The sequence below is a fragment of the Chlamydomonas reinhardtii genome, chromosome 12 (genome assembly GCF_000002595.2).
Source record: "Chlamydomonas reinhardtii strain CC-503 cw92 mt+ chromosome 12, whole genome shotgun sequence".
NCBI lineage: Eukaryota > Viridiplantae > Chlorophyta > Chlorophyceae > Chlamydomonadales > Chlamydomonadaceae > Chlamydomonas > Chlamydomonas reinhardtii.
In genome coordinates, this window is record NC_057015.1 from 4,042,420 (window position 1) to 4,056,595 (window position 14,176).

The 14,176-nt window shown below is 61.8% G+C and overlaps 4 protein-coding genes across 4 annotated transcripts; 2 read left to right on the plus strand and 2 right to left on the minus strand.

The window, feature by feature from the left end:
- The first annotated feature begins 96 nt into the window (after window positions 1-96).
- On the plus strand, window positions 97-2,475 carry CHLRE_12g517350v5 (uncharacterized protein). Its single transcript, XM_001697031.2, has 5 exons — window positions 97-241; window positions 307-383; window positions 527-691; window positions 935-1,159; window positions 1,332-2,475. The coding sequence occupies exons 1-5, from the start codon at window positions 214-216 to the stop codon at window positions 1,368-1,370; spliced, it is 534 nt and encodes a 177-aa protein (XP_001697083.1). The 5' UTR covers window positions 97-213; the 3' UTR covers window positions 1,371-2,475.
- Window positions 2,476-3,840: 1,365 nt separating this feature from the next.
- CHLRE_12g517400v5 (uncharacterized protein) lies at window positions 3,841-5,896 on the minus strand. The gene is made up of 5 exons (XM_001696905.2): window positions 5,570-5,896; window positions 5,411-5,478; window positions 5,263-5,313; window positions 4,988-5,109; window positions 3,841-4,691 (listed from the first exon to the last, which is right to left on the minus strand). Exons 1-5 carry the CDS (start codon window positions 5,693-5,695, stop codon window positions 4,450-4,452), a joined length of 609 nt encoding a protein of 202 aa, XP_001696957.1. The 5' UTR covers window positions 5,696-5,896; the 3' UTR covers window positions 3,841-4,449.
- A 54-nt stretch (window positions 5,897-5,950) lies between these two features.
- On the minus strand, window positions 5,951-9,676 carry CHLRE_12g517451v5 (uncharacterized protein). Its single transcript, XM_043068325.1, has 8 exons — window positions 9,300-9,676; window positions 8,668-9,185; window positions 8,364-8,468; window positions 8,060-8,218; window positions 7,682-7,859; window positions 7,476-7,522; window positions 7,267-7,353; window positions 5,951-7,088 (listed from the first exon to the last, which is right to left on the minus strand). The coding sequence occupies exons 1-8, from the start codon at window positions 9,535-9,537 to the stop codon at window positions 6,903-6,905; spliced, it is 1,518 nt and encodes a 505-aa protein (XP_042918420.1). The 5' UTR covers window positions 9,538-9,676; the 3' UTR covers window positions 5,951-6,902.
- A 158-nt stretch (window positions 9,677-9,834) lies between these two features.
- CHLRE_12g517500v5 (uncharacterized protein) lies at window positions 9,835-14,169 on the plus strand. Its single transcript, XM_043068326.1, has 9 exons — window positions 9,835-10,003; window positions 10,130-10,227; window positions 10,380-11,507; window positions 11,632-11,890; window positions 12,110-12,289; window positions 12,499-12,836; window positions 13,011-13,148; window positions 13,262-13,423; window positions 13,576-14,169. The coding sequence occupies exons 1-9, from the start codon at window positions 9,913-9,915 to the stop codon at window positions 13,783-13,785; spliced, it is 2,604 nt and encodes an 867-aa protein (XP_042918421.1). The 5' UTR covers window positions 9,835-9,912; the 3' UTR covers window positions 13,786-14,169.
- The last annotated feature ends 7 nt before the right edge of the window (window positions 14,170-14,176 follow it).

The window sequence follows — 14,176 nt, forward strand, 5'->3', positions numbered from 1 at the left end:
CGAGTTTGGTGGAGAGGGTAATTGGGCCACGATGGACCGAGGCCCCTTAATGCTGCTCCTCGTCTCTGTTGTAGCCCCTGCGCGATTAGCTTCACACTGTTTAAGCTTGTGCAATATAGCCACATCTTAAAGCACTTGTTGAATTTGAGGAGCATAAAAGAGCAACTTGTCAAAGGAGCTGCTCGCAACTCGCTTGACGGGCCCGGCGCAAAAATGTCGGTGTGGATGCCCCCAGGCGGAGGTAGGCAACGTGGGAGCCCGGCCACTCGCTCGCGCGTGCTCAGGGGCTCATTCTACTTCCTGCAGGCTCAGGTTCCATGGCCCCGCCTTCTCAAAGCCACCTGGTATGCGGAGGATGCCGCTGCCTGCTGATGTATCCCCAAGTAAGTCTGACTTGGGCAGCAACTGCCTTGTACACGTTTGACGCGCAAGCAGGCCGTGTACGAGGCCAGGTGCCCCTCGCCTCCTCGTGTCTCCGTCAACTGTCCCCTTGCCCCGGCTCCTGCCGTCGCCATCACGCAACCAGGGCGCCTCCAATGTCCGCTGCTCACGATGTGGACACATCACATCTGCACCAGCATCAGCCGGCGCGGACAGCTCCCAAATCGTGTGCAACGGGTGCCGGGTGCTCCTCAGCTACCCGCGCGGCGCGCAGAGCGTCCAGTGCTCGCTTTGCCACGCGGTGACGCAGGTATGTGTTGGGGGCCAAGGGATGTGAAGCTTGGCGTCAATGGGTAGGGTCGCATACGACACTTTCTGTCTGTCGGTTTCCTCACAGACGCAGCAGGCGTGGCCCGCAGCCGCCCGGCCCACAGCCAAGGGTGTTCGTCAGCGCAATGACCGGCTCCCGGGGGAAAGAAAAGTCCGGAGATGTCATACTAGGCGCTGCTCCCTTGCGCACCGACTTTCTTTCGTGCCTGCAACATTTGCGCAGGTGCCGGTGTACGGGCATCTGGTGTGCAACGGCTGCAGCATCATGCTCATGTACCCGGTGGGCGCACAAAGCGTCAAGTGCTCAGTGTGCCACTACGTAACGCCCGTCACCGCGGCCACGGCGGCGGCGGGCGGCGCGAGTGGCTCGGTTCCAGCGGCACGACCAAAGACCAAGCAAACGGTCGTGGTGGAGAACCCGCCGTCATATGACGAAAAAGGCAACGAGGTGCGTTGGGGTGGTTTGCGGCGACTGCCATCGTACCTTGCCGTGCGAGCCCAGCCCTCGTAGTGAAACACCGCAGTGCGTCATTCATGCTATCTGCTGTCACGTGTCAGATGTCGGAGTGGTTACTAGCCAAGCAGCTGACAAACTGCCGCACCTGATTGCATTGGTGCAGGTTGCCAACATCGCTGTGGGCGTGAAGGCGGACACTTGAAGCGCGTGCCGCAGCGCATAGGGCGGCGCGACGGCAGCGGGGTGGCACCACAGAGCATGCTGGCCTGGCTGGTTAAGGAGCCAAGGCCTGAATGGACCTGGGCTGTTTGCTTAGTTGCATGATAAGGCCATTCTCTCGTGGCCGGTTTGCGTCAACGGGGGACATGAGAGTTACGCACCGATAGACTGACTTTTACGCATGCACACTATGCATCACGTACAGCTGGTGAGCAGACTCGTGTCTGTCCGTTGCAAAACTTTTCCAGCGCCCGGCGCCTCTGGAGGGCTGGCGTTTCCGTTGACATCTTGTTTGGCGTTAACCGCGTAATTGTAAAGAAGGCACGACAAGGAGGGTCACTAAGTATGCTGCTGTAGGACAGGCTGCACAAAGCGTGTGACAAGCGGTCATACGGTACTGCGGCTTGGATGGTGTCAGGGGTTGCGTGTTAATCCTGGCATTGCAACCGCGTAACAAGCTGGTCGGACGCGTGCGGAGTCTGCGATGATGGGCCAAGGAGCGATAGGGACAGTATGCGTGCCAGGAGCTGCGGTTGGCAGTGCGTAACACTGCGAGCAGATGGCTGGTTGTATGTGCGGGTGGCTGCAAAGCTTTGCATACCTTTCGAGAGATAGGGCCTGATGTGGCTGAGAGCAGGTGATTTCGCAGGCATTCTGCTTGGGTTTCTTACGTGTGACGCTGGTATGATGAGATGCAGAGGAGGTCATGGGTACCAGCTATTCCATGTTGTGTAGGGCCTCGGGGATGCACACACAGTGTTTGCGCAATGTGCTACAACTGGCAGGGTGGGATGGCGCCATCGGCCTCCGCCGAGCCCTTTGTGAGATGCGGGATACGGCGTGGCTGCGGCTAGGTGGATGAGAGCAGCCTCAGTCCTAGGCGCAAGCTCAACATATTGTTCGCGTGTGGGGACGCCGCGTTGGCGAGAGCCACGGATGGCCCTAATACATCAAGGGGGCATTTCACACCCGTGGAGGGCATTGTAAGTGCGTGTGCGTGTGCATGCGATGTGTGTATGTGTGGCAGCATCCTGATGGTGCCTAGGGATTAATCGTGTTTTATTCGATATCTTAAAAGACAAGCACTCGTCCGCGTCCTGCTCCCCATTACCATGTTACCTAACGCTGACATCAAGCACACCAGAGGCGACATTCTAATCCTCCCACTCCCGCCTTTCACGGGCGGTTACGTCAAGGCTGTAGTGCAAACAACGTTTCCCCCGCCCGCCTCGCACCCACACATACCCTGACTAGCCAGACACGCCACATAAAACTGCCCCGACTTGTCCGTTGACAAGGATGTCAAGACCTGCCCCATACGGTCGTGCGAATGCAGTACGGTACTGCATGCGGCCACCTGAAACATTCTACCTCAGTCCGCCTAAACCCTGTCCCATCGCACACCTCAGTCCGCCGCCCGTCCGCCCTTAGAATCCCCTTGCTTGCAACTAGGGGAGGCTCGTAGCGGCAGCCTTGCAGCCAACCAGCTCCGTCTGACCGTCTGCACCCTTGCAACGGGTGCACGTGCACTCACCAATTTCCCTTATGCAGCGCCCGCTCCTCCCACCCGCCCGCAGTGCCCCATGACCTTGGAGGGCAAGCTTCACAGTTCACAGCAAGGCCAGCGTGGAGCTGCGCAAGGTAGGGGCTTGGCAGCTGGGGCTGGGGCGGACTGGTGTACTGCCGTGTGGCGAATGAGTTCTGCCATAGCTAAGGATACAGCAGTACACCAGCTAGCCCTGCGGTGCCTGTGGTGATGTGGTCCTTGCCGCTCCCCAAGCAACGCGCGGGCTCAGGTACTGTCAAAGGCATAATTTGCATCCCCTCAAGAAGTCAAGATGACCTCACAGCACTCCCCATCGGTGACAGTATCCACCAAACTGTTGGGCAGCTTGGGCCACGTCACCCGGTCACCGCACCCCCGCCCACAGACACGCGCAGCCTCTTGACCTCCGCCTACACAAATGCTTCACGCGGTGGCATGCCACAGCACCAACGGGGGCGTGGCCGCGCTGGACAAGGACCCCATCACCGCGCCAGTCTAGGACGTGATGCAGTGATGCGGCCTTAGGCGAATGAGATGGAGGCTGCGCGTGGGTCTGGCGCCGACTGGTGCTCGTGATACCGTATTGGTTCAATTGACAAGGCCCCACTGCCCCAGTCCGCCAGCAGTGTTGAAGGATACGGCAAAGAATATTGACTGCCGTACTTGACTATCCGGAGACCGCTGACGGAATTCCAATTGTAGATGTGAAGGGCTCATCTCCCACATTATGATTTACGCCACCCTTGAGCTGCTTGTGTGTGCGGTGTGCGATGGAATAGGGCGAAGGGGAGGGGAGGGAGTCCCGAGAGTGAGAGAGTGGCACATCCCCAGATCCCCTGCCCGAACAGAAGCGTTCGTCAATCCTCCAGCTGAGTTGGTAATGAGCATGGCGACTGCTCACACTGAATGTTCGATTCTGGGTTATAAGGGGCGTGCATCGGGCACGTGCTTCAGTGCTATGTTGGATTGACGGAGGGGTTAGTGACCTAGGATGCAGCACGGGTAGGATGTGCATGGCCATTCTTGCAATCACAGCGGCGGCTTTCATTAACATATAATCAGCTGCCTCCAAGCTTAACACATGCAGTAGGAAGAGAGCAGATTAATAAGCGCAATTAGGGAGCAACACAACGCACCGAATCTACCGTATTGGAGAACACACCCGCATCTTCATCATTTTGTTTCCGCATGCCGCCACTAGCGTTCTGCTCCCCTCACGACGTCTTGGACTTTCTGTTTCCTTGCACGCTGCAAAAAATGCCCAAACTGTTGTCAAAGAAGAACACTCAATGCCTAACACCGTCCTCTGTTCACAAACTCACTCGCCGCAAGGCTGCCCCCACATCCGTGCACGCACCTGCCAGACACGCCCCACCTCCACTGCAAAACGAGCCACCCAGTGTCCATGCACCCGGAGCAACAGCCCATCATTAAGCTCCTGCTCTGTCCCGGAGCCGCCAGGCACACCACCTGCCATGCAACCAGGCCCCTGCTCCACCGAGAGCCGAAGCCGCTCTTAGCAGCAAGTGCTCTTCTTGGGCTGCTGCTGCTGGTTCTCTGACAGGACGATCCCGCCTTGCGGCGGCCGGGGCGCCGCCTCCGGCTTGGGTAGTTTCCGGGCAATCTCCTCGAACAGCTCGTTGACGTTGGCGGACGTCTTGGCCGACGTCTCCACGTAGAACAACCCGTTCTCCGCCGCGTACGCCTGCGCCTCCTCCACCGTCACCGCGCGCTGGCCCTCCAGGTCTGCCTTGTTGCCTGGATTGGGTTATGAGAGGGGCATACAGAATAACCTCAGTCCCCTGGCTTGAGAGTATGCCAGATACTGACGCCATTCACTGCGGCCACGCGACCGGCGCTATCACAGTGGTGGACCCCCCAAGCAGCAGTTCTGCGCGGGCCAGACCATCAGCCATACTGCATCTTGCACAGGTCGTCAACAAGGTCACGAAGCTCTATTGCCAGGGCCCAGTGCCTCACGGCACAGTCCCTAGTAGCGGCGTGAGCTGTGCGCCGTCGGCAAGAGGTGTATCATGCGCCGTCACCGCACGCACCTGCCAGCGCCATAATCATGTTGGGGTTGCCCTGCCGCTGCAGCTCACGCACCCACGACTTCGCGCGGGTGAACGAGTCTGGGCTCGTGATGTCGTACACGATGATGGCTGCCGCGGCACCCCTGTAAAAATTCAGCAGGGCGCCGCGCGGCGTGCGTATCACATGGGCACAGCGCTGTTGGGAGGCGACCGTGCAGCGGGGAGTAACCAGACTAGAGGGCCCCCAGCACCAACGCCCGGTCCCTGGCTCCTCCCGGCCCGCCAGCCAGGCTTACCTGTAGTACATTGGCGCGAGGCTGTGGTAGCGCTCCTGACCGGCCGTGTCCCTGCACACCGAAAAGATCCTCAACCGAAGCATTGGAAGGACCGGCCAAACCCTTATTACACGTCGCTGCTCCTGTAGGACATCACAGAGACCCTCACCATATTTCAAACTTCACGTTGAGCTCCGGCAGCGTCTTTGTGAGAAACGCAGCACCCACGGTCGAGGCCTGTGCGAGGAGTGAAGCTGCAGGTAAAATTACGCCCTCAGCCAACGCACGCCTTGGCCTGCGCGCTACAAATTCTTGCTGCAACGCGTACTTGATAGTCGAAGAACTGGCCCTTGACGTATCGAAGCACCAAGGAAGACTTCCCCGAGCCCATCTCGCCGAGCAAGACGAGCTTCGCAGTTTGCTGCTGCGCCAGCTCTGCGAGAGGCGCAGCCATTGTGTCGGTTTCGGCCTAGGTGATAGAAACTCGTTAGAAGTCCGTCTGCTGTCAGAGGCTTGTCTCAGGCGAGGTTCTGGCAGGTGTCCCCTTTGCCTGTGTAAATGAGTGAGTTGTCACAACTTAGATTCGCGCAGTTTGCAAACGCAGGTACCGCCGGGCGACGTTTGTCAGATGCCCGGGGCCAGCCAATGACACGCGCTCCATACCAATGTCGGGCCCTGAATAAATGTATCAACGAACGCCGCGGAAACACTCATGATAGAGCTGGTGTACTCGTGCCTTCAAATAACGTACAGGGCCCGACCCGGGGATGACGGGGGGCCAGGGCTGGGGCCCTGGGGTCAGCAGGCCCCGCCTTGGGTTGGGGTTACCGCGTGGTGTAGGCCGGCGATACACGCACGTGACGCAACCCAGTATCCTATTCCAGCGCGGCGCCGCACGCGATATCCCCTCATCTAGGCAAACAGCTTGCGCATCAGCATTACATTCCTGTTCACCCCGAGTACATATTCTGAGGACTTTAGCGGCAGGCGGACGGTACACATCACCAGGGGCCGTTGCTGCTTCCGTTGGGGCCCAACGTACGGCCGCCGCAGCCCGCTAACATATAAGAGAGGCCCCGACACACGACCCCAGATTACCAGCCTCTAAATGCCTAACAGGTAAACACGACTGGCGCGAGCACCCTCGCATAACGGTGCAATTGACACTTTTGAAAAGCCTGCCACAGCAAAGTCCTGAACTCCTGCCTGCGATTATCAACACGCCCATGACTGCGTCTCCACTCTCCGCCGTCCGATGACCCGAAACCCCAGGCGAGTTTCTTGAGCACCGTAAATACAATGCATATTAGTCTACCGAAATCCTTTGGGCTCAGCAGTTGCTGGTGTGAAGTGCCCATCGCGGTCACTCCCACGCAAGGGGTCCCTGCGGTGGCGGCGAGCCGACGACAATGGCTGACGTGATGATGTTCCTGTCTGTACGCTTCATCCGACCCAAACCAGATAGCCTACTGTCCTCGACGCCATCACATTGACCTAAGAACCAAGGAGGTAAGCAGTCTCCGGTGCTCACAATGCGTATTCAATGTCACACAAATGACTGTGTTCAGTTCCATCCGTCCATAGCCTGCATCGCCCATCCTGGCTCACGGAGTACTCCGACGGCCTTTCGCAGACGCGGCACGGCTTCAGCCAATATTAATTTAGATGTTAAGGCGGCTGGCATAGAGGTCGACCTGCTTGTCGCAGCTGAGCACCGGCTCCTGGCCGCTGCTGATGCTGCTGCCCAGCAACAGGCTGGCCAGAATGCCGGTGGCGCCGCTGGACACCATGCCGCCGTTCATGGCGCGCAGCGTCTGCATCATGTGCCCCAGTAGCACGCCGTATGTCTGCAACATTACAGTGCCGAGACAATTGTGGGGACTTCGTGTCACGTGACGCACGCAAGCTAAACAAACCTGACGGCAAGTAAGGAAAACGCACCTTGGCGCCGTACGGCTGCTCGACAACCCATCCAGCCCAGTCGCCCGCCCTGCAGCTCCCTGGCTCTAACCCCGCCGCACACACCTGCTGCACGCCATACTTCTCAATGGCCTCGATGAAGCTGAAGGTGGCGGCGCCCGTGTACGCCTTGCCGGACAGCTTATTGGTGTCCTGGAGTTGACATTTGAAGCGTGCACAAGGGCAGCGAGTCAGGAGCAACGAAGGCGAGCGCTGAGATACAGCAGGCAACACACAGCCAGCCCTGCCTGCGGATGTCCTGCTGCAGGACTCACCGCCGCCACTTGGCTGTCCTTGCAAGCGCCAAACTGAAACGCCGTGCCTGTCAGTGTCAGCAGTCATGTGAGTCCAGTGCCGGGCATTTCCAGTACCTCCAGACTTCCGCCAATAGCACACCCGGCCCCATTTCGTTGAGCCTGTGTGGCGCTGCAAACCCTGCGTGCCCATGCGGCACTCTATCCAGTCCCCACCCGGAGCTCACCTCCGCGCGTGCACTTGTCGTAGCGCGCCCGGCCCTTCCAGTACCAGCGGCCGCTGTGGTCGACCTTTGCGCGGTAGGGAAGGTCCAGCGCCGTGCCGGAGTGGCACGCGTCAATTACCGCGTGAAGCGTCACGTTGGGCATGAGCGGCTGGACCATCATGCGGTTCAGCTCGTCATCCTGCAAGAGGTGAGGCGGAGGTGAGGAAAGAAAAAGGATTTACACAGGTGGTAGATTGGGGGCCTGGCTTGGCTAGTGGGCAAGGCAGGATGCGTGAGCGGGTTAAGCAAGCCGTGGTCACAGAGCGAGCAGGACTGCCTACGGTACGGGCAGCGCTCCCATTTGAAGGAGCTGGATGTTTGTGCGCACGTCTTGCTTACCACAATCTGGCCCGCGCGCCGGAAGTCGGTGGGGCAGATGGTCTCGTCGTAGCCGTCCTCCTCGTCGCCGTTGCGGTCGTACTGCTGCGAGCCGTGGCCCGAGAAGTGGAAGAACAGCGAGTCACCGGGCTGCTGGTCCGTCATCAGCCACTGGATGCCCTGTCACGGCACGGCAGTATACGCATGTTAGCGCAGGTGATACTAGGTTGACATGTCCTACAGACAAGTTTAAGGTGTTCCTGCACGCGTATCGCGTTCGCCAGCGCGGCGATTCGTCAATGCGACACCATGCCACGCCGCTCACCCGGAAGATGTTGGCCTTGGTGCTAATGAAGTCGGGCTGGCGCGTGTCGTCACGCAGTATTAGGATCTGCTGCTCCGTGAAGCCGAAGCGGTTCATCAGGCAGAACTGCGGGAGGCGGGGACGGGCGAGAGCGGGTGGCGCGGCGCAAACGAGCCCGGTACGCAGAGCACCCGAGACTGCTGAGAACCACATCTGTTAAACCAACTGCAAGCCCTCCCGTGGAATAGGAACAGGGCCCCTGGTGTCACCAGGCCCTGGCCGAAGCCAACGCTCACCTTCCTTCACACGGCAATCCCGGTCGTACCTTAATGCAGTTCACATCGTTCAGGCAGCCGTTCAGCGCCTCACGGGTGCCGGGGTAGCCGCATCCCACCAGCAGCGCGCGCCGCCTCCGCCCACCGTTTGTGGGCGCCGGCGCGTAGGTGGTCGGCGGCATGTAGGCCGGGGCCGGCGCCGTGGCGGGACGCTGCTGCGGGTTCGCGGACGGCTGGCCGTACGTGTATGCCGACGGTTGTGCCTGGCCTGCAGGTGCGGGCGGGGGCGGGTAGCCTCCGCCGTAGGGTGATGCAGCGGGCGCAGGCGCGGGCGCGTTCGGCGTGCCGAAGGCAGGTGTCGCGGAAGCGCCAACAGTGGGATAGGCGGAGGTGGGTCGGGATGCTGGGGCTGAGCTGGGTGCCCCGGCGGAGTTGCTGGCGGTCACCGTCTCGGGCGGGGGCGGGGCGGCCAGAGAGGGGTAGGCGCTGGAGGAAGCTGAGGCCGCGGGGGCTGGAGCCGGGGTTGCGGCAGGCGGCGGTGCGCCATAGGCTGAAGTGGCTTGGGGAGCTGCAATGCACATGTCAACAATGGGTGGCAGGGTGTTTTACAGCGAGGCACAGACGGCTGCCTGGAGCTGTTGCGCGACCGGCGAGATGGGCACTGTTCCCCACCAAGTCTTACCTCCATATGGTGTCCCATAAGCAGGCTGTGCCCCATAGGCTGGAGCCGGGGGCGCTCCATATCCTCCATATGCCGGGGCCGGTGGCGCGCCATAGGCCGGCTGGGGCGCTCCGTAGGCTCCATACGCAGGCGCCGGAGGGGCTCCATATGGAGGTGCTGCACCGTATGGCGATGGCGCCGCGGGCGCTCCATATCCCGCTGGTGGCGCGCCGTAAGCGGGCGGGGGATAACCATACATTCCTGAGTTTACTTGCTGCGATCGAGCTTGCAGTGGCTCAAGGGACGCCTTATACAGCGAGGCGGGGTCAACGAGAAGCGCAGGTGTCGAGCAGGTATGGTCCTCTTTGTATCAGCTCTTATCAGTGTCAATTATATCCAATACTGCGTGAGGATGGGTTCGAGAACAGTATATGTATGCAAGTTTTTGCTCGCTGGTGGGGCTGGTTGTCAACCGACACGGCGACACCATCTGTGTTCGCCAGCTGCCCATCTGCCCGTGTTCCCGAGGTGAGCATTGTGCTTTTGCAGTATGCTTGTTGAACTTCTGAGCCACATGGCGTAATAGACAATCAGGAGGTCGACGTAATTTCCTGCGTGAATTTTGCTTCAGGCAATGGCGAGCTGGTTGAAAGCCGCAGAAGGGCTGCTGGAAGCAGTAGATAAGAGCGTGTCCAAGACTGTGGGAACGCTCGGGCTGACAGAAGGCGAGTGACAGGTGTTGCGCTCGATCCGTGGAGTTGGGCTTTTCCCGCTCGCGGGCCAAGTTTGCACATTGCGTACTGATGCTGTCCCCTGATGCGCCATTGTCTGGACCGCGGGCTTGTGTGCAGGCGAGGCGCCGGACACCACCTTCCAGGGCGAGTTCGCTGCGCCAGGTACTGGCGGTGCCCCCGCAGCAGCGCCACGCGCGCAGCCCTCTGCTGGCCAGGTACGCGGCCGCTCACACGGAGCGCTTTAAGTGGAAGCCACAGGGGGCAGGCGAAGAACGGCTTGCTTTGCTCAGCCAGACGGCACGTTGGGCAGAGCTGCCCACGCTGACTGGCGCGACGGCAGCCCGACCACACGCCGTTTGCCTTGCAGGCCACCGCGTACACGGCCTACCCCTACCAGCAGACCTCAACGACCACTAGCCATTCCCACCTTTTGGGCAGCGCTGCGCATCCTGGACTGGGGTCCGGCAGCGCTTACTCAGGCAGCACAGCTGCGGCTGCGGGCACGAGCGGTCGGGGTGCTGATGGCGGCTTCACGGTCAAGTCTGACGCACCCATTCCGTTCGGCAGTAAACCGCCTCTGCCGCCACCCAGCACCTACATAGCCGGCATCAGTCCTAGCAGCTCACAGGCTGCGCTGTCTGGAATGTTAGGAGGACCGCCGAGCACAGGCAGTGCCGGCGCTGCAGCACCAGCGGCAGCGGCACCAGCGCCCTACTCGGCACCGCCAGCACCACCTAGCGGCATCGGTGCTAGAGGGACAGAGCGTATCAGCGGTAGCGGTGCAGTAAGGCCGCCTGTTGGCGCATCAGCCTATGTACCGCACTTAGCTGCTCCTGCAACGACGGCCAGCGATGTCGTGCATTCATCTGCAGCCTCGCAGTCCATACACAAGCCGCATGCGGACCTCGATGCTGGTCATAGTCTTCCGGCTGGGACACACCACAGAAGCGGGTCCAGCGAAGCGAGCGCTACGGGCTCTGCGCTCACCAGTGTAGACACAGCGGCTGCAGCAACCACGCCACCGCCCGGAAGCTCAGGACTCGCACCCACAACCAGCGGTCATGCCACGTCAGCAGCACCTGCTGTTGCCGGTGGCCCCTCCATGCGCCGTGTGGGCAGCTCAGGCGCCGACGATGCGGCTGTGGGGCCAAGGCGAGGGAGCGGCTCCGGCGAGCCCGCGGCAGGCGCATCTGGTGTAGCCGCCGCGGTCACGCCGGGTGCCGCTGCAGCCATGGCGGCTGCAACGCTAGCTTCCGCCACAGCCGCTGTCACCAACTCGCTATCATTCTTCAACCTTGGCGGCGACGAGTCGGAAGCAGGTGCGGCTCCTGGCGTGTCGGGGGCGGCGCCTGGAGCCGCTGGTGGTGATGGCGGCGGTGGGCCTGCGGCGGGGCAGGTGCAGGCGTTGACTCGGACGGTGGAGCAGCTGAGGAAGCGGCTGGAGGCGTCGCGCCTGGAGAATGAGCAGCTGGAGGACATGCTGGCGCGCGCAGAGGCAAGTCTCTGTGTAAAGGTCTAACTTCCTATTCATTCGTTTCGTCACCTCGCCCTGACTAGTGAGGCGGGAGCCGTCCCGCTGGCCCCACAACCCACTTACGCATCTCCGCGCTTCCCTGCAGGTGAAGGCGCAGCAGGAGGCGGCGCTGGTAGCCTCCCTGCGTGAGGAGCTGTCGGGTCTGCAGCACTCACGCGCCAGCTCCGAGTCCACCCTGGCGGCGCAGCTGGCGGTGGCCAAGTCGGGCCTGGCGGACGTGAGCGGCAAGTACGAGGCCAGCCAGCGGCAGGTGCTGCTGCTGGAGGGCCAGCTGGCGGCGCTGGAGGAGAGCAGCCGGCGGCTCATGGAGCAGCACAACGACCGCGAGGGAGGCATGATGGACGGTGCGTGCGCGGCGTAACGGGTGGGGCAAGTGCCGGTGTGTGTGGCGGGGGGTGAGGAGACGGGATGAGGGGTGGTCGAAACAGTCTTCAAGGGGAGTTACAAAAACAGCATGCCCGGTGGCTGGAAAGTGTAGCTGGCAGCAGGTTGCAGGGGCGAGTACCGTATGGCTATGAAGCAGCCGCGTGTCACCTGGCCCGCCCCTCTTCACGCAACTGCAGCGCTGCGCGCTGAGCTGTCGTCCGCCGAGTCACGGCTGGCGGCGGAGCGCAAGGCGCACCAGGCCAGCCGAGTGGCAGCGGCCGCGCGTGAGTCGGACCTGGAGGCGCAGATCGCGGGCAGCACGGCGGCGCTGGGTGACCTCACCCGCAGCCTGGAGGACGCTAACCGCAAGGCCCGGGGTGAGTTGGGCTGTCTTCATGCGAGCAGCCCTGGTAAATGCCCCAAGCAACCGTGTGGAGCGTGCTTGTGGAGGCTGGAGCATGGTGAAGTGCTGAAGTCTGCGCACACGTGCTAGCAAATTTTTTGACCGGCCTTGACTCTTTACTTGAGCTGCCCAAGCCCTCTGGAGTGACCACCTTTGCGCGCGTGCTTGCATCCTACTGTGCAGCGCTGGAGGAGGAGGTGGTGGCTGCCACTCGCGGCCGCAACGACTTGGCTGCACAGGTGCAGTCCCTGCGTCGCCGACTGGCGGACGCGGGCGTCGAGGTGGAGGACGGCTTGGGCACGGACGGCGAGGGGCCGGTGATGCGTTCACCGGGGCTGGCTGCCAAGAGCGCGGCGGCCGCTGCGGCAGCGGCGGCTGAGATGGAGGTGCTGCGTGGTGAGCTGTCCCACCATAAGCGCGCGGCGGAGCTGGCGAAGCAGGCTGCTGAGGCGGGCCAGGCGCAGGTGGCGGCCATGACGGCGGAGCTGGAGGCGCTGAGGCACAGCATCGACCAGCGCAAGGTGCGAGGCCGCGGCGTGCGGCGGCGGGATGGGGAGTCCCTTTTAGCTTGCTCCTGGCCTGTTGATGCAAAACGCAGCGGAGTACGGTACGCTCATGTTGCAAGGCACGACAGTGCACGACAAGCCACAACATGCAATGAATGCGCGCGTGTGCGTGTATGGCATGCTACACAGGACACTGCCCAGCTGGAGGCGCAGCTGCGGGAGGTGTCGGACATGCTGTATCTCAAGCAGACGCAGCTGGAGCGGCTGGCAGCGGAGAAGGCGGCGCAGCAGCTCAAGACGGAGCGAGAGCTGGAGACCGTGCGCCAGGTGCGGCCACCAGCGCCGTGCCCGCTGGCTAGCATGGGCTGTGGGTGAAGAGCATGCATGGTTGGTCACACATCAGGGGCCGCTGCAAACAATCCAGTGCCTGCTCAATGCAGGAGCTGGCCAAATTGACTCGGGCCACGGTGGGCCAGGGCGGGGGTGGCGGTGGCGGCGGCGGTCTGCCCACCAGCTCGCTGGCGTCCGCGGGGGCGGCCCACGACGTCATCCCTATGGACGCACTGGGAGAGCCCTACCAGCGACTGGCTAGGAACAACAAGGTGCGTGGCCGCTCCGCCGCCTGACGGCTGCAGACTGGCGATCTAGCTCGGCTTGGACCGGGTTGGGTAAGCGGGACCACTGCCTGCTACCCACGCGTGCGCCTCAGCTTCTTCTCCCGTGGCCCTGGTGCCCCTTCTGCGGCCTCGCGCAGGTGGGCAAGGCCGTCAAGGCCGCCGCCAACTTCCTGGACTCCACCGCCTCCACCACCAGCTACGTGCTGCGGCAGTACCCGCTGGCACGACTGGGCGTGTTCGCCTACGTGGTGCTCATCCACCTGTACGTCTACCTGCTCATTGCGCGCATGCAGCGCATTGCCACGCACTGGGAGGCCAGCATCACCGCGGCGCCCCTGGACGGCTGAGAGCTGTTGTGGGTGCCCGGTGGGGTAAGGCAGTAGCCGGGGGATGTGAGGGAGGTGGTGAGTGAGTGAGTGGTGGGGTATGCGTGGCGAGGCTGGCGGTCGCGGTAGCAGGAAACAGAACGGGTTACTGGGTGGGAACAGGCGCTGTCGGTTAGTACGATCTGAGATTGCCTTCTCCGATGCGCAACGTAGTTCATGGTCGTTGGTGAGTAAAGAAACGGCTGCGGTTGAGAGGAAGAGCCTGACAAGGCAGGAATGGCTCTCCCTCTCAAGGCGAAAAGTGAGCTGCGCCCACGCCTCTTGATGCAATGTCTGAAGCAGAAGGTCTCGATACTACCTCATCTCCCGGAACATAGCCGGGTCGGTTTGTAAAGGCACCGCGCGCCATGTG